We start from the raw sequence: 18029 nt of genomic DNA on the forward strand, positions 1-18029 counted from the left end.
GCCCTTCATGACATCTGGGTGCCCTTAGCTTGGCTGGCACCCCCAAGGAGGGTCTTACCTTCTGGGAGAGCAGTGTGTAGATATGAGGCCCCAGCCGTACCACTTGCTTGTGACTTCTCTGGAAAAGTCTTGGCTGTTGTATGAGCTACTGGGATTTGACCCAGACTTCTGCCCTCTCTTCCCAATTTGCAAGATCCCTAAAGAGTGGCTTTAACTGGTGGCGTGTGACCTGCTGGTTCTTGGCCATGGGGTGACCGGGAGTACGCAGCGGCCGTGCTGAGCAGACATCTCCAGCGCTGCAGCGCAAAATAGAAAGACACATAAATATTTTGTGGCTTCTCAGGCCTCTTCTTGCTTGAGAAGCATTCAAGATGGGAATGAAGGCACACATTCCTCACCACAAAGTGCCTGGCTGGCAGGGACCATGTTTGGGTCAAGACTGTGGGTGTTGTGCACAGATGACAGAGCTGCCTGCATCAGGTCTGTCTAGGAAAGCCCGTGCCTCCCTCCTCTGCCAGGATTAATGTTGGTATTTTAAAAAGCTATTCCTGCCTGGCTGGCGCTTCGAAGTGGGACTGCAGCTTGGTGATGCTGAGCAAAACACCGCTACCTGGAGAGCTTTGCAAAGGTCTTGTCCCCAAAGGGACACCGCATCAAGGGGTTCCCGGCCCAGGCATGTGGCAGTCACAGGCAAAGTCTGCATCTGAAAGGAAAGTGCTTGGATTTTTAGGGGATTCCAGGATTTCCCTGCTGTGGGGGGGAAGCTGCTGCCTTCAGTGATGGTGGATTGAGCCAGAGTTGCCTGAATTGGTTTGGAATTGGTTAAAAGGAAGCGTATGTCAATGTAACACCAGTTTGTGCCATGCCCCTGCCCCGCAGCACAGAGGAAGGGCACAAAGGGCGATGCTCGGCACCTCCGCCTCTTTCCCTGCCAGCTGCTTCCAACACCAGCCAGCAGATCAGATGCTGCTGGTGGGGCTGGGGAAGCCCTGCTAGTGCCAAAAATCCCCTGGGAAATATCACAGTGCGGATATAACCCTGCAGCATGGCCGTCCCAGACCCTGCTCGGGGCAGGGACACCTTAGCCCAGGGCATTGGGGACATGTAGACCTGGAGCCCCACAGGGACCTGCAGCACCAGCCGTGACTGCTGGTGTGGGACCCCGACACTGTGGGCGTGGGGTGGGGGCCCTGCAGCGCTGCCCTGCCCGCAGCTCCTGTTGCTGTAACCAATGCAGCAGCTTCCCGCAGGAAGCCGGGAGGAGGGTCATCTGGAGCAGAGGCTGTTTACTTTCCTTTCTTGGCTCTGGGCAGGACAGGCTATTTTTAAGCTTTTTCTCTTTTTTTTTTTTTTCTTTTTGAGAGAGAGCGAGCTGTTTTGCTTCCTGAGGTCCTTGTCTCTTCTCTGTGCAAGAAGGCAGGGGAGCTGCAACCCTATTCGGTCCCACCGAGGGCCACCGTTGCTGAAGGTGACATCCCTGAGGATCATGCTTATGGCAGCGGGTCTCTGTCTTGGGGCTGGAAACAGACCTTGGGATTCACCATCCCTCTCCTGTGCATGGGATGTTTGTCTCCAAACCATGTTTGGCTCAGGGCAGTGGCCAAATATGCTGGTAGGAGAAGCTGGATACTGAAATCTCTGTGCAACCAGAGGCATGAGGTGGGCATCCCATCCCACAGAGAGCCAAGAGTGGGAAAGGTCTTGGGTTGTCCCCAGGCAAAGTAGTGACACTGTTGGGGAGGGAATGCCACTGGGACCTGGGAGTCCTTGTGATTTTGCTGTCAGAAACTGTGCTGAGCCATTTCCAACCCTCCCTTGGGGCGACGATTTCCTGCCCAGCCGCTTGGTACCTTCTTACTGTCCCTTGGGGCCACAGCACCGGCACAGGAGGTATTATTTGGATGGCTTGGGTCTCCTACATCTGTAATCACGATTTTGTAGCTCTTCCTTAGGCTTTTTGAATCCTTTTGCGTCTGGGCTTTGACCTTTTTCTCCTTTCTGCAGAAAGAGCTGGAAAAAAGCCATTTTTGGGTTTTGTATTCAGTCCAGCCCTTCCATAAGGACAGGGGATGGCTGTGCTCCAGAAGGACCGTGCTGGTGGCATTGGATGGGTTTACCCTGGACTTGGGGCACTTCAAGGGCTTTGAGGCCAAAAGAAAGGGCCACATGCAGCAGCTCCAACATTGCCACCGAGTGATGCCACCGTTTCTTTTGTCAGAGGGACTCAAAGGAACTGAGATGATGGAGATGGTTCATGCAATGAAACCCAGAGGTCAGCAAGGCTGTTTGTAGACAAAACTCATTATTGGATCATAAAGAAATCTCCAAACCACTTGGTACTGAGATATTTCCAGAGGGATGTTCATTAAAGAAAGATGCACACCAGCGTTCCCTTTGCTATTGGGTTCCTTGAGAGCATTTACTTTCAAACTGTTCCTCCAGGTGCATCTGTCATGAGGTTTTCAGGCTGCTTTGTTGAAGGGAATAAAATGAGGCAGAGCTGGCTGGCTGGAGGAGTGATGAGCAGGTTTTCACATCCGTGAAGGAGCTGGCAGTGCCCGTCGGGGCCGTGTCCTCTGCTGCTCTTACCCACCTCTGAGAGCACAGGGGCAGATCCTGCGCGGTGCTGGGCCTCGGTGAAGGTGGGACTCTGCTGCCTCTTCAAGCGTGAATCTAAACATCTGATCTGATTTTGCATCTGTCTTTCTTTGCCTTCTGACTTCCCTGTTGGCAAAATGGGAATGATGATGTTTAGATTTTAGGATGTCCCTAAGGCCTCCTGGTTGGCCCCTTCCTTGCATTGGGGTCTCATGTCATTGTTTTCAAGGCACTTCAGTTTTTGGCTCAGGTGATCTCTAGGGTTGTTTTCAAGGACATGAGCTTCTCTGTCTGCCACCTTTGTTTTTGCTACTGTATTTATATGAGCTGGGTGTTCTTCTGGGATTGTTCTCACGTTCCCGACTTGGACTTTGCTGGCAGCAGGCACCGGGAAGCCTGTGTTTATCTGCGCATCCTTTGGATGCAGGAGGGAAGGGGAGGTGGTGGTAGTCGGGCTGCGCCAAGTCCTCTGCCGTGCTGTGATGGAGCCCCCTGCTCCCCTCCGAGCACGGGTGGGATGGAGGGCAGCGTGGGGATGGTTTCTGCTCTGGGGTTGAATATTCTGGCTCTGGTTCCAGCTTTGTTACTGGGTTTATAACTTTTCTGAAGAGAAAGAGCCTGGCTCTCTGTCCCCACCTGCTTTAAATGAGGTTATGAACCCTTGAGTAGAGGAGCAGGACTGGGGTTCTGAGCCTCGGGCAGTGTCTGCAAGCGTCTCTTGAGATGCTCAGGTGGGTGGTAACTAAATTCTGAATTCCTTCTCATGTTTTTCAGCTCTGAAAAGATCTTTTGAGGTCGAGGAGGTAGATCAGTCTTCAAATTCCTCCACCCCACCAAGACGGACCCCGAACCCCCTCCTCAGGTCCACCGTCTCCAGCTCCACACAGAAGTTTCAGGAACTTGGTGCCAGGAATTCAGAGCCATCTGCCCGACATGTAGACCCCACAGCCCAAAGATCACCCAAGCCCTCTCTGAGGAGAGTGGAGCTCTCTGGACCCAAACTGCCCGAGCCGGTGTCCAGAAGAACAGAAATCTCCATTGACATCTCATCCAAGCAGGTGGAGAACTCCACCTCAGGGTTGTCAAGGTTTGGCCTCAAAAGAGCAGATGCGCTGGGGCACAAACCCCCCGAGCCCACCCCAAGGAGGACTGAGATCACCCTCGGCAAACCCCAGGAGCCGGGTCTCCGGAGGGTGGAGGCGCCACCATCAAAGATCCCCGAGATGCCCCAGCGAAGAGCCGATACAGCCAATGCTCCTGTGCCTGACACAGCCACCAAGCGCGTGGAAATTCAGGTAGCCAAGGCTACCGAGGTCCCAGCCCCACCGGTGCGGCAAACGGAGAGCTCAGAGCCTCCCCTGGCCCCTCAGCCTCCCCAGGCAGAGCCAAAGCCACCGCCGGTGCTGATGGAGAGCCCACCAAAGAGAGAAGAAGGTGAGTACAGCTCCAGGCAGCTGCTTGGGTGAGACTTGTCTTTGTCCCTTGCTGCAGGCTTGGAGCTCGTGCAGGGATGCTGAGCATTGTGTCCTGCTCTTTTTGCTTCAATGGTGATGTCTTTCGAGGCTGGTTTTGGATCTGTGCTCAGATGTGTCTACATACGAGGCTGTTATCCTGGGGTTTATCGTGGCTGAAAGAGCTGTCAGTTTGAATCAAAAATGCTATCAAGTCTATAAGGAGATAAAAAAGAAAATGCCAAAAGCTTGGGTGCATGCAGAAAATGACAATTCTGCCAGCTCTGGCCCGTTGTGTGGACCCACCTCCCTGTGCAGCATCTCGCAAAGCCTCGGAGGTGCTGGAGAGGTGGTGGTTGGGGAAGGGATGTTGTGTTGGCTTGTTGTTTAGTGTTGCTGCTTCTAGTTGTGGGGCAGAAACCGCCTCTTCATTAGCAGGAGTCAGGGTTTTTTTGGCCTTGGAGCCAAAGTGTAATAACATCATGGACCAGAGCCACTATTAAACTGGAGCCCTGGCTTATATTAGCTCTATCTTGTTTTTGATTAATCCCATATAAAATCCAGCTTCCCTCCCCCACGAGCCGTCATTTATTCTGTCTTATGTTTTGGAGATTATTTTTTTTCTCTTTTGGCCTGTTAATTATTTTTCCGTTCTTCATCACCCACAAACCCTCTCCTGTGAGGGATGCAGCGGTCGGTTGGAGGCCACCACCTCCCCACCCCACCCTGAGTCTCTCCGCGGGGTTTGTGGGATGATGTGTGGTGGCCAAGCCAGGACCTGGGAGGTCCATGCCTGGCCCCAGAGCTGGACCACAGCATGGTCCCTTGCTCCATCTCCTCTCCTGTGTCACAGGGCAGTAATGGGGTTTGCAGAGTGGCTGGGTTTCAGCATGTGTGCATGGTCTCAAATCAAAGCAGGAGTCAGTGGTGGAGCTGATATTGACCCCATAAGACTTGAGCGGGTTTCGCTCACTGTGCATGTGTATGGTTTAGGTGCGGCTTTTCCAAGCTGGGTTTTAGAGTGGAAAAACACCTGTAGCAGGTTGGTCCAACTCCAGCTGGCCATGGCTGAGCTCCAAGAGCAGCCCAGTGATGGGGTCAGCCTGGGCCTCCCGCACAGGCTCTCTGTCCCCAGCCGCCATGTGTTTGGTGCCCAGGAGGCCCATAATCTTCCATGGGTGGGTGCTTGGCCTCGTCCTGCTGGGTTTGGACTGGTCTGAGCATCTTCCCGAGCTCTGAAACACAGATTGTTGGGCACTTTAAGAGCAGACGACCATCTGAGCTGCTGAATCCCCCAGCTGCCTGGAGGAGGGAGAGGGAGGGCCCTTTGCATCAAAAAGGACTCCAGAAGCCCAGGACAGCTGCTGGGGATGAGTATTTTCCAAGAGCCCAGCTGTCTGGGGTCTGTCTTGGTCCTGGTACAAAAGGGGCTTTCAGTCTAAATGCCTCCAAGGAGAGCCAGGAACCAAAGTAGAAGGGGCAGGGAGGGCTCTGGCTCCTTGTCCCTCCATGTCAGCACCAATGTACAGCCCAGAGTTGCTGCCAGAGCCTGTGTCCCCTTCCTGGTCATCTCCAGCCTCCTCCATCACCATGACTCGAGGTTGCCTTGGGCTGCTCTCATGCAGGACCCCATTTCAGGGCGCTCCTCCCTGTGGTCCATGACACCACCCTGGGGTGATGCTGGGTGGGTGGATGGCATCTGTCCCTATCAATGGCTTAAACACATGGAGGAGTTTTGGGGAGGCCGCGCAGGGACCCTCAGGGAGCCCTGTGGATGGGTGGAGGCACGTTGCCGATGCTCACCAGCTCCGCTGCAGCTCTGGCCCCACCACAGCCCCCCAAGTGAAACCGTTGGCTCCCTGATGTCTGCAGCAGAGACAACACATGGTGTGAAGTCCTGCAGCTGAGAGATGCTCCCGTGGTGCTGGATGCCCCTCAGTCCTGTTGTTTGGTGGCTCTCCGGCACAAACAGCTGAGCAGGGGATGCAGGCAGCTTGCCTTTCCCCAGCTGCTGGGGCTTAGCTGTCTTGCCCTTACCCCTGGGCCCACTGCTGAAGGTATGCAGGACAGCATGTTGTGTAGGGAGAGGCTGGCTGGAGGAGAAGGGCAATCACTGAGAGCTCAGCAGTTCAGAGCAAACCACAAGGGAACAGAATAACTATAGCACTGAGCTTCGTTAGGGTGGTGTGGGCTCAACCTGTTCCAGAGCTGTAGTTCTCAAGGTGGAATGAGGGCAGGTGGTGTCTTCGTGGGGCAGAAGAACAAGAAATATTCCTCCCCATCCCTGTTCTCTCGGAGTCCTCATGCTGCCAGCAAGGCAGGCTCTCCATGGAGGCTCTGCAGTCTGCTCCTGCTTTCAGCTCATTTTCTAGCTCTTGGCAGCTGGTAGGGCCACAGTTCTCCTGCATGGTCCTTTCATGCAAGGATGCTCTGGAGCTTGTTAAGGTAAATCAAGGCAGTTAAAATTAATAAAAGGAATGTTCACCTCAAAAGGTCCCCCCCTCCTATTTTGCTCCAGAACAAGCAGGATGGCAGCAGGAGAGTGAAGCAATTCAATTTTTTCACACTTTTTTCCAGCCTTGGACCCCTAGGAAGCCTTTTCTTTAGAACTTGCTATTTTAGACGCTCCCTCAGAGTTAGAGCTAAGATTTTAAAAGGCAACTTTTCTTCTATGCTGTCCTGCAAGGGTGCTGTGCTGGAGGTGGGGGTTGCAGGGGTTTGGACAGCTATTAACACAGTGACCATGGCTGAGTGGAGATGCAGTGAGTAATCATTTCCAGCTCCCTGAGCTGCACTGCAGTTTAACTGTGCAAGGAGATTAAAGCTGTAGGGAAACATTTTCTTAAAACCAGCTAACACATTTGGGCTAGATTATGGGTAGTCTGTCTTTTTTTTTAAATTGTTGTTATTATTTTTAATGGGAAAGTGCCTGCAGCCCGAGATACCAAATGGAAGGGCTGAGTGAGAAACACAGAGTCCCAGTTTGTGAAGTCAGGTGCCAAAAATGAGATAATCTGGAAAAATGGAGAGCTGCAGAGCCAGTGACTTGGAGTGAAGGAGCAGGAATGTGTGCGGAGGAGATGGTCGCATCCCATCGCAGAGTCGCTGCCTGAGCCGGGTACCACACGCACAGGGAGGGCTGGGTGCTTCCTCCTTTCCCCTGTTGCCATGTGCTGTGTCCCTGCCTCTTCAGTGAGCAGCCAGTGCATCTCAGTTCCTTTTGGGGGATGTATTTTGAGCACTGAGGGTGTCAGGAAGGAGACCAGGTGATGCAGATGTGATGGTACTTCTGCTGCAGGTCTTTACGCCCCTGGGAGCGCTGTTCCCAAACTCATTGCGTTGTGTTCATCTCTGGTGACACTGACATGTCCCCTTCTCCGTGTCTGCATGGGCACAGTTTATACAGATGCCATCACAGTCCATGTGGGTTCCCCAGCTGTGCAGGGTTCACCCTGCCTGTCCCCAGCCTCCAGTGCAATCACACAGAGAGTTAGTTTGCCCTGTTGAAAGTCCCTGAGGGCCTGTAGGGAAAGCAGTGATCTCCCCAGTGGAGATTCATTATGCGAAGGAATAGTTTCCCATAGGAAACCTTATGGTCCCCAGTTCCTTGTGTTGCCTCGTTTGAGACCAGGAGAGGGCGAACCCGGGGATGCTGAGCTGCAGAGTCCTCCTGGTGCTGGACTTAAGGACCTGCTGGGTCTCTTCCATTGCTCCGTTGGGTCTGTGGGCTGGGTTGTGCATCAACGTCATATTGTATGGATAAGTGACACTGGAAGGTGATGGGAGATGCAGCCTGGCTGAGGATGGCGTGCAGGAACCAGACCCAAGAGTTTCTCTGTTTGACTTGCAGTATCTGCACATCTGGAGCCCATGGCGGTCGTGCTGGGGAACATGCTTCCCGCCCATCAGCTCCTTTGGCATCTTCAAGATTTCTCACATTTAGGTTAATCATCCTACAGGCTGATAAGGCAAATAAAATCCGTTATCTTGACCAAGATAAAACAAAGAGTTTGCTTTGATCTCTTGCAGTAAGGCCTGGCTGCTCGTTTTGTGACTGCTGTCGGCTGGGGGAGGGAAGCGATGGCAATGGTGATGAACCTTCTGTAGTTAAGAAATGATTTTTTTCTAAACTATTTCTAGACCTCTGTCCCTGCCTGAGATGTTTCTGTTGGCCAGTAGTTGGAGGGACACCATAGGCTGGGTACGGTGCCAACTCTATAAACTGTGTAAGAGGACTTGAGGAACTGAATTGAGATTATGGAGAGATAACTTTGTTTTGAGAAGATCAAACATTGTTGTGAGCAAAAAACAAAACTTGACAGCAAGCCAGTTGTGTTCTTTACTCCTCCAGCAAACAAACAGGCACACAGACACTTTTGTATTGTCCAAGATGCTGCAATGAAGCTGAAGTGAATGTGGCTATAAATGGAAGAAGCAGCTGGTCTTGGATTGCAGCCTGTGCTCAGGCTTCTTTGGGCCCAATTTTTCTTACATCTGTTATAAGTTTTAAAGGAGGGACTTGGGGAGAGGGCTCCTTTCCTTTGGGTTAGTTGAATTTGGGCCATTCATTTCATTCGTCTTCTGAATGGGTCTCTGTGTAGAAGCTCCCTGGATTTCTGTAGGGTCACACGCATCAAAATTTCACTGTCTTGAATTGTTTCATTTGATCTTGGCATGAAGATGCTACCAGACATATTGGGAGACAAAGCTGGACTGAAGGGCCTCATCCAAAATATTTTGCAAACAACAAAACTTTGCAGATGTTTATGTGTTTATGACAAGCAAATTATTTTAACAAGCTATCTAAGGTTGCTGTGACAACATGGGCTTTTTGGTCGCTTGGCTCCTCCTTGACTTGTATTCTCTGTAGTTTCTTCTGCGTAGAAGCAGAAGGTTGGGGTTTGCATAGCAAAGGTAATTTGTACAATTGGGATCAAGAAAGATTGAAATGAAACATCTTTCAAAACCTTGGAGCTCAAAGATTATTGGTGCTCGAGCAAATATGAGCATAAACTTGGACTTAGGTTTAGCTTTTCAACCCGAGACACAGTGTACAGGTTGTGTGTGAGTTGGCTGGCCCTACCAGCTCCTGGTTGTCCTCTGAATTCTGGATCTGCAAAAACTTTCCATGGAATTCTAGCATGGTCCTGGCTAGTGTTTCCAAGGGCTCCAGAAATATTTGGTGGGAGCTGAGCACCTACCTCCTTTTGTCTCTTTGTGAATTCAGCCTTTGTCCATCTAAGACCTGTGCAGGGAGTGTGCCCTATGGATCCCATGCATCTTCATCTGTAGATACTGCAAGGCATTCACCCTGATTCACTTGAGATGTCTGCACTTGAGCTAATCGTCTGGGTGTCTCTCTTAAGGCTGGTGTGAATTGTGTCCTCAAAGGGTTGATTAAAGACAGCCTGTGCAATCAGTTCAGCTAGAGACGTCATCTCCATTTGGGTGAGGTAATTTTTGTATGTTATTTCCAGATTCAAAGAGATGGAAGTAGAAAAGGATGCTGTAGCAGGACAGAACTGCACAAGCCGCTAATCCCTTGTTATCAATAGCGCTTCATGGCCCCCCAGCAAACCTGGTCCCCTTGTGTCAGGTTGTTCTGCAAACAGGTCGCTGTGGACGTTCATTGACTTAAGTGCACGGGTCAGACTGTCTTTGATGCTTATCAATAGTACTTTAACTTTTTATGATGGCCCTGTCTTCTCCTCCCTCCTCCTCTCTTGCTGTGCATGGAGTGGGACAGACATTCCTCTCCTCTCTGAAGAAAAGCTCCATTTGGGAAGATTTGAGGCAGAGAAGATTAGATGGGAATCCAAAAGCATATGGTGCCTGGGAGGAGAGGGCGGTGATAAAAGTTAATGACACGTAAGCTCTTGAAGGAGCTTTCTCAGTTACAGCTCTGTAGTAGCTCACAGGTCTTAAATAGTAGGACATTGCTTTCAACTCCAGCATGAGTGCACTTGGGGTGTATTTCATGTGTGACGGGTAGGTCTGGAGGGGTATCGTAGATATTGCCCTTCCCAGCTTGGGCTGCAGCGCCTGTCTGTGTTTGTTGTCCCTGCATATTTTTACACTGGATGGGGGATTTTTGTTTGCCCTGCTTGTTATTTGCTGTGATCTGGGAGGCTGTGCTGCCTTCTACTGATGCACCTAGGTGGTGGTGTCCTCTGACTCCTTCTCTATAGCTCTGGTACACGGAAATACAGGATGAGTCCCTGGTTACAGTCATTGAAGCTACAAATGTGCAGGCTCACGCTGTTATGGTGCAGAAGTTGCTGTCCTCCATCACAGCGTGTGATGTACCTTGGGTGTTCATTGGCAACTCATTCCCGTCTCTAGTGGAAATAATTTCAAGGACCAAGAACCTGAAAAACACTGAGAAGATGACAAAATGTTAGATGGCAGGAGAGCCTGGTCAGGATCCTGCCCTCACTGTTCACTTGCTCGTTGCCTAGGGTGAATCCCTCTACCCATTCCAATTTCTCCTTTTGTAGCAAGGAGCTTGTGAATGGGACAAGAGGACTTGGATTTGGTCCTTGCATTGAGTCCTTTCTCCTTCAAGGTTCAGCTGGTGGTAAGGAAATGGCTGGTCCGGGTCACAGACTCGCGGTGGGGTCGGGCAGGATGGGAGAAGCTGCTCTGCCCAGTTTACTGGGATGTCTCCAGTAAAGGAGAGAAGTCCTCAGCTGTCTGGGAGGAGAGGGAGGGTATCGGATGGTTCTTGGATCAAAACCTTCTCCAGTCTACTCCTCTCTTCACTCCACACTGTCCTAAATTTGAAAAACCTGTAGTTTGGAAAGGAAAAAAAGGATCTGGAAGGCAAACTTTGTGTGTGTGGGGAGCAGATGTGGGGTGGATGCTGCCTCCTGATTTATGAGCGCTGGAGACTGCTGACAGCGAGGGAGGTGGAGCAGGCGCTGGTGGGTGTTTGGGATGCTCTCTGCCTCATGTCCTCCTCCCCTGCTTCCATCTTCTGCAGATAGGAAAGAGAATGGAGGTTACCTTGGAGTTGTCCAGATTTATCCTGGGAAAAAAAGGAGTAGATCCGAGCAACTTTTCTGATAAAACATAATTGTTTAGACAAACTCTGGCTGAACTCACTTCCTCCTGCATCCCAATGTGCAGATAGAGGGGGTGGAAGTGGGAGGCCAAGTTCACAGACTGCTGAGGCCCTCCCTGGGGTCACACCACCCCTGAGATACCCTGTCTAGCCATTTTGGTGGCCTTGGAGAAGACAAGAGGATGCAGTTGAGTGCTGAGGATGATGCCCAGGCTTTAAGTGGTTGAGTGCTCTGAAATGTGGAGGAGACCTTGATAATGTAGCACATCAGTGCTGGGAGCAGAGAGATGCCGGTTGTCCTGGAGGGCACCATTAGATCCATCACGGTTCATCTGCAGAGGATGGACCTCGGTTGCCTGTTGCTCTGTGGGATGTGGGAGGTGAATTTGCTTCAGACGTGCTCTCTCCAAACCTGGTGGTCCTGGGTGTAGGGTGCTTGGGCAGAGCTGTGCCCTAGAGAGATCCCTGTTTGGACTGGAAATGATGAGACAAGCAGGACTTGGATGGGATGTGTCTGCAGGAGAGATGTTGTCATGCCCTATGTGGCTGCTACTGAGGTCTCCAGGAGTCATGTTGTGGAGTCAGATGAGGAATCTGACATCCTACCATAACACTGATGTTCTTCCCACCATCCCTCAGGGAAACGGGTGCTCCTTGCCCTACTTTGTGTAGTAAATACAAGTTTCTTTACAACCCTGGAACGCATGCCCTGAGGTTGCGGGGTGAAGGGTTCTTGTGTACCCCTGAAGGAGCTCTGGGGTTTCCTCTCTGCTTTGTGGCTTTGGTTCCTGGGCAGAAAAGTCTTGCAAAAGAACAGCTCTGTGAGTGGGAGCTCGCCTTTGCATGGGCCCTGGGGCTTGGCTTAATTTCCCTGTAGCAAAGCCACGTGTCCATGCATGTCACCTGCAGAAGAGTTGGAAGGAGATAACCAGTACTCATGTGTGACATGTGGCTGGAGCAGCCAGGAACAGCAGCAGGTGGTGGGCCACCATCATCCAGCATCTCTCCAGAGCCCACGGTTGCATTGGACCCTGGGGGATATGTTTTCTTGGGTTGGGGCTGAAGCTGTTCCCGGTGTCACCAGCAGCACCGTACCTGCTCTTCCTGCCCCAGGGCTCTGCAGCACCATCTGGCACCGCTCCCTGGTGACGCCTGGGCGCATCTCTGAAGCTCAGAGATGCGGCAAAACAAGCTCCTATTTAAATCCCCATTTGGTTAGAGAGGAAAGCGGGAAGTAGCAGAGCAGAGCAGACCTCCCATCCTGGTTGGTGCTGCATCTCCTCCGCAAAGACGCTGCAGTAGCAGAGGGGTCCCTGGGCTTGTGCTGTGGTCTGTGTCCATCCTGAGCTCCAGAGCACGCAGAAAGGAGAGCATTACCTCCCTCTGGCACAGCCTGAAATTGCTCTGCAAAGCTTCAAGGAATAAGTGTTTGGCTTCTCCTCTGCTCAGAGGAGCGGGAAGGGTCTTTTTGGGCTCATTTCAGCCCATTTGTGGGATAGAGGGTCTATGGGATGGTTGTTTGAAGAGCAAGCAAACCAAAGGCATCATTTGGGCTTCACTGAAAGAACAAAGCTGGGAAAGCCTCAAATCATGGGCTGCAGAGACAAGGAGAGACACGGCTGTGGCTTTGTGCTGGGGAACAGTGCTGTGTCCCTTGGGAGAGGCACGGAGAGCATTGCTCGGAGTTTCTGCTTTTCCTTCTCATTTTTAGACAGGCAAAATTAATTTTTCTCTTTTATCACCCGTGGCAATATTTATTTTACTGCTCTGCGGCAGTGGGGACTGGATAGTTTTTGCAAACTGAGTTTTCCCTTGACAAGCCCCTCCTCTGATTTCACACTTCCAGCTGCCAGGCTCGGTTTTAAAACAGCTTGCACCGAGGCTGAAAATATTTGAAGGGCAGAGCACTGCCTTGCAGGAAATGGCTTAAGCTTCCTGCTCCCAAGATGGTGTGAGTGTTAAAACAGAACTGGAGAAATATTAGACATCCCACATCCGGCATGGTGACCCTGGGGTGATGTGATGGAAAGCCCGGCCCCCCTGCCTGCGTCTGGCAGGACGAGGGGCCCAGCTGGTGCTCCCCAGACCCCCACACCCCCGACTTTGTGGGGGGAAAATGGGCAAATTGTTCCGTGCTCCACTGGGCTTTGCTGTGTTTTGGTTTTGTGGGAATGTGTGGGGAGAGCTGGTCAGAGGTGGGGGGGGCAAAGCGTCAGTGAATTTCCAGCAGAAAATGGGAGTTGGGAAAGCACTGGTTTTGATGAAATGTTTTCTACCAGTTTATCTGGCACCTTCCAGCTCAAAGAGAAAGGCGAAAGTCTAAAACATAGGTGGTCAGGACCTGAGTTGGTCCTGCTTGTTTGGGGTTGGAGCGGGACCTTCCGCATCTGTCAGTGGAAACCATGTTGAGTTATTGGCTTCATCAGAGGCAACTTAATTCTTCCAGCCCGGATAATTTCCCACTTTGTGCTGGCTGAGCACCATCTACCTGGCCAGGCAGGGAATAGCAGCTGGCTGTGTGTTCAGGACAGAGCTGCTCAAGGGTAGAAGAGAAATGAGAGTATTTGTGAGCAGGCAACATGGGGAAGGGGAGGGCAGCGGTTCTGCAGGGCAGGGTGGTCCTCGCTGCAGCTCTCTGGTGGGTGTTGCATCTTCAGAGGTAATTCAGCTCGCTGGGGATTACTGCCCTGTTATGGAAAGCTTCTCCAAACCCCGTGTTGTTGGCTGGAACGTGGAGATTTAGGTGATTTTATTCAAAATGTTATCAGTTGGCTAAAAAATAATACCTATGGCATGTGGCTGGGAGCCCATAGTTGCGGTGGAGGAAGGAGGTGGGAGCTGCAGGCAGAACAAGGGCGGTAGTTATCCAGGCTGGAAAAATTAAGTTGTCTCTGATTAAGCCAATATCTCAATATGGTAGCAAATGCGTAAGGTTCCGCTCCAGCCCCAAACAAATGGGACCGACTCAGATCCTGATCATCCATATTTTAGCTTTTCTCTGCAGCACCTTGGGCTGGTCTGAGCTCGCTCACACTGACTTCCTCCCAGCAGTCACTGACAATCTTAAATGGCTCATAATGGAAGAAAACCTAGACCTTTTTGCACCCGTTCTTGGACCTGAGTCACTTTGGGAGGCGTTGTTCCAGCTCCAGGAGCAGACGCAGAGCGTGTGGGTGCCCGCTTGCGTGGGTTTACCATGAATGCAGCATTACGCTGTGCTCCCAACATCCTCCTCCCCGCCTTTCCTCCTTTTGACCCCTTCTCTTCCCGCACCATTTCACGTGGGACAGTGGGAGCTTTGACCGCTCTGCAGGAGCAAGGATCAGGAGGGGGTAAGTAGCACCCTCAGCAAGCAGCTCTGCGCCTGGGGAGCCCGGTAATTCACATTGCTGATGCTCAACTTTCACCATGGCGCATAACCCTGCTAAAGCCCGAGCAGCCCAGCCCTTGAGGCTCGGGATTTGGCTAGGCACATTCTCTTTGTTTTCCCAGGTTTTTCCATGGGGTGCTTTTTGCTGGGAAAGCTTTGGCCAGCAAGCTTGGGGGAGGGGAAGCTGAGGCTGATTTAAATCCCCAAAGTAGTTGCAGCTGGCCGAAAGCTGTGTGCGCAGCCCTGTAATACATCAGTGGTGCCCACTGCTCTTGCACAACATGCTGGGGCTGGTTAAAGCTCAGGGGGGTGCAATCCAGCCCTAATCCTGGCGCAGCTTCATGCAGGGACAAGAGGGGTGGGCTGGATGGGGCAGATGTTGTGGCTGTTTTGGGACAGAAATACAGTTATTTGCCTCAGAGCCATCCCCATTCAGCTACATGGCCATAACACTGCAGGGACCAGGAGGGTGGTCACACAGAACTGGGGTGGGGATGAAAAGGCTTTGCTGCTGCCCTGCTCGCCCCATCCTGGAGCAAAAGCTCATAGGTGGGGTTGGTGGAACAGTTACCACACAGCATCCCTGGATCTGTAGGGTTCTGGGACGGTGGAATGGGGGCTGGAATTAATTGGAAAAGGAAACATCCTTCTACAGAAGTGTCCTGGAGCCCTTCAGGCGATTCAGCATCACCGACTTCTGCTGAGCAGCTGTGGCGAAAATGTGGGTCTGCAGGAAGGAGCGAATACCGCTGTGTAAATCGCTGTGCTGTTGATTTATTTTTCTTCTAGTTGTTGGCTGACCCCAGGGTCTCCCTCCCAGCCCTTCCCTCCCTGCGACTGCGGGCCAGCGTGTCCCCACACGGGACGTGCCCTCCTTCCCACGGCTCCGGCAAAGGGACACGGCCGCAGCAGTGGGGGAGGCGCGGAAAGGTTTGGGAAGAGGTTTGGAAATGGCTCATTGCACGGCTCTGTGTGGGGCAGAGGGCAGCGCTTGTCTTGCCCGACAGCAGGTCTGTAGGGAGGCTGATCACTCAGCTTGTCTTAAATCTGAGATGAATGGGTGATTTGGGGCCCAAGGGGTGAGTTTTAGCAAGTCTCTCTGAGGCTTTGGGATCCTGCCTTGCCCAGACGTTGTGTGCGCTGCCCTGCAGGAGGAGTGGGATGGGATGGGGACATCCAGCGCTGCTCTTGGTCCATGTGTACATAGTGCTGCGTCGGGTGGAGTGGTGATGGTGAGACCTGGGTGCAGGTGCTGGGTGCTCCGTTCCCCACTTGGCTCCAAACTCCTGGTGTCACCATGCTGCAGGTCTGGCCCTAGATGTTTCTCAAATATCAGTCCCATATACATATATCCTGAAATTTCTCAGAGCAAATTACAGCCTAATTGGAATTAGGTGCCTAAATACCTTTTAGGATGTATGTCTTGGCTCCTCTGTGTCTCTGGACACAGCACTGCCCCATCACCCTGATGCTGGAAGAGCACCAAAACCCAGGATGTGCCCCATCATGAGGAGTGGGATGACAGGAGCAGCTGGGCCGAGGGAGGAAGGGGCTGGATGCTGCACTGGGTACCTGGGAGCTCCGGTGGACTAAAGTGTCCTTGTTAATCTTTAGAGAGCCTCAGGGCGTGTCTCGGTGTTGGGGTGATGCTGGATGAAGGTGCCCTGCATGAGTGCTTTGGAGCCGGTGCAGAAGCTTGCGTTGCACATCCAACACCATGGGTGCCTGCACCCAAACCCCAGCTGTCCTTCAGCAGGGCTTGGCTTGCCACAGCTTGTCCGAGCCCTGGTGCTGCCGGGAACAGGCAGGGGCCGGGCTGGACACGTCCCCCTGCCGTGTGCCCTTGGGCAGGGCAGAAACACCCACTGGGGAGAACCTTTTCCAGGAGAGGACCGTACCTCTCCCTGACACCTCATGCACAGACTGTGGGCCATCACATGCTTGTTCCCCTTGCCTGCTGCTTTTTAACACCTCTAGGTATAAAAGGAGGGACTTGGAAATGCTAGTGAGGCTTTTTTCATGTAATGATTGAGCCCATTGCAAGCAAATGTCATGTTACAGCTTGGCACAGCCACCTTGGTAGCTAATTTGCTGTAGACACCTTCTGTATTCAGTAGGAAGGGAGATGTTTCTCCAAACAGCTGGTTAGGACATCTCTAGTCCAGTTTTGCCTTTCCGTTGTCTCTCTTCAGCAATTAGGCAGCTTGAATCCATCCCATCCCTCATCCTAACTCCTCCTTGAGCTACAGGATGTCCTGTGAGAGTACTGAGCTCTTGAATGAGGGGCTTTCTTAGCTTGGCAGAGGCTGAACAGACCCCAGAAGGCTCCCGTGCTGGGGGAGGAGCCCATTGCCTAGTCACAGGAGGAATTCCCACGTTCTTGTTCCTTTCAGCTGGTTGCCAAACACTTGTCCTCTCCATGAAAGCTGATGTATGTGGTTGGATTTAACCTTTGCTCAAAGAAGTGAATAACAGAGATCTTTTACTTTTGGTTTCTGGGTGTAAATTCATTATTCAGCCGTGGTTTTGTATGTACAACACAATTCTGTGGTGGGAAAAGCTGGAGGAGAGACAGACTTCGCTTGGATGAAGTCCCTTGTAGCAGGGACTTTCCTGGAGCCTGCAGAGAGATTATCCTTCCTTCCTGCCCTAAGGAACCCCCAAGCCAGGCTTTAGGTGCCAGATACGCCTTACCATTTTAGTACAAACAAAAACACAGCCCTGTGGGACATGAGATTTCTCATGCCCGTAGTTGCTGCAGGTCCTGCCTGGACACACGGACACATGGACATGCTCCTGTGCTTTCCCTGCCAGCAGCAAGGGTGTCTGACTCTGGCAGCGGGGAGCGATGGAATTGCCAGGAGGGGAAATGCTCTTTTTTGTGGCTTCTTTTAATGTCTATGGCAGAAGGCACAGCTAGCACAATTTTTTCAGTCCTGGACCCTCTTTTTGCTCTCCAGTTTGTCTTATATTGAATGAGCCTTAATGACACCAGCACTAGTGATTGTCACCAGTCACATAATCAGCAGCACCCAGCACTGTCAGAGTGGTGTGTGAACCACAGCCTGGCCACTCTGTGTGGTTAAGTGTGGGGATGACCTGGTTTGGGGAACCTGAGAACAGCACAAACTTCAGCTTCAAGCTCCCAGACATGAGTAAAGAAGAGAAAACCAGTCCTGGGACTGCCTGAATTAGTTTCTTGAGGACATCAGCCACGGCTCACATGTGGAATCAGCAGGAAGAAACCACGCAAAGACAAGAGAGGTCATGGAAATTCTGTGGTGAGGTTTTTTGGCACCCATGGCGGATGCACCCCATCACCTTGCACCCAGCAATGAGCCAGAAGTCACCCTGATCCAGGTCAGCTGGATGGCAGGGCAGTGCATGGCCTACAAAAAGTTACAATGAGAAGAGGAGACTGAGGGGTGACCTCATTCATGTTTACAGATGTCTAAAGGGGGAGTGTCAGGAGGATGGAGCCAGGCTCTTCTTGGTGACAACCAATGGTAGGACAAGGGGTAATGGGTTCAAACTGGAACACAAGAGG

At 51.9% G+C, this 18029-nt stretch overlaps 1 protein-coding gene across 4 annotated transcripts in view; it reads left to right on the forward strand.

Moving 5' to 3' along the window:
• Window positions 1-18029, forward strand: part of SEPTIN9 (septin 9) — a 121614-nt gene that overhangs the window by 69133 nt on the left and 34452 nt on the right. For all 4 annotated transcript variants that reach the window (XM_065852260.2, XM_065852262.2, XM_065852259.2 and 1 more), the window contains one exon: window positions 3373-4032. In XM_065852260.2, the coding sequence (XP_065708332.1) occupies window positions 3373-4032 (660 nt within the window). The remainder of the gene's footprint in view (window positions 1-3372; window positions 4033-18029) is intronic.

Source organism: Patagioenas fasciata, chromosome 18 (assembly GCF_037038585.1).
Source record: "Patagioenas fasciata isolate bPatFas1 chromosome 18, bPatFas1.hap1, whole genome shotgun sequence".
NCBI lineage: Eukaryota > Metazoa > Chordata > Aves > Columbiformes > Columbidae > Patagioenas > Patagioenas fasciata.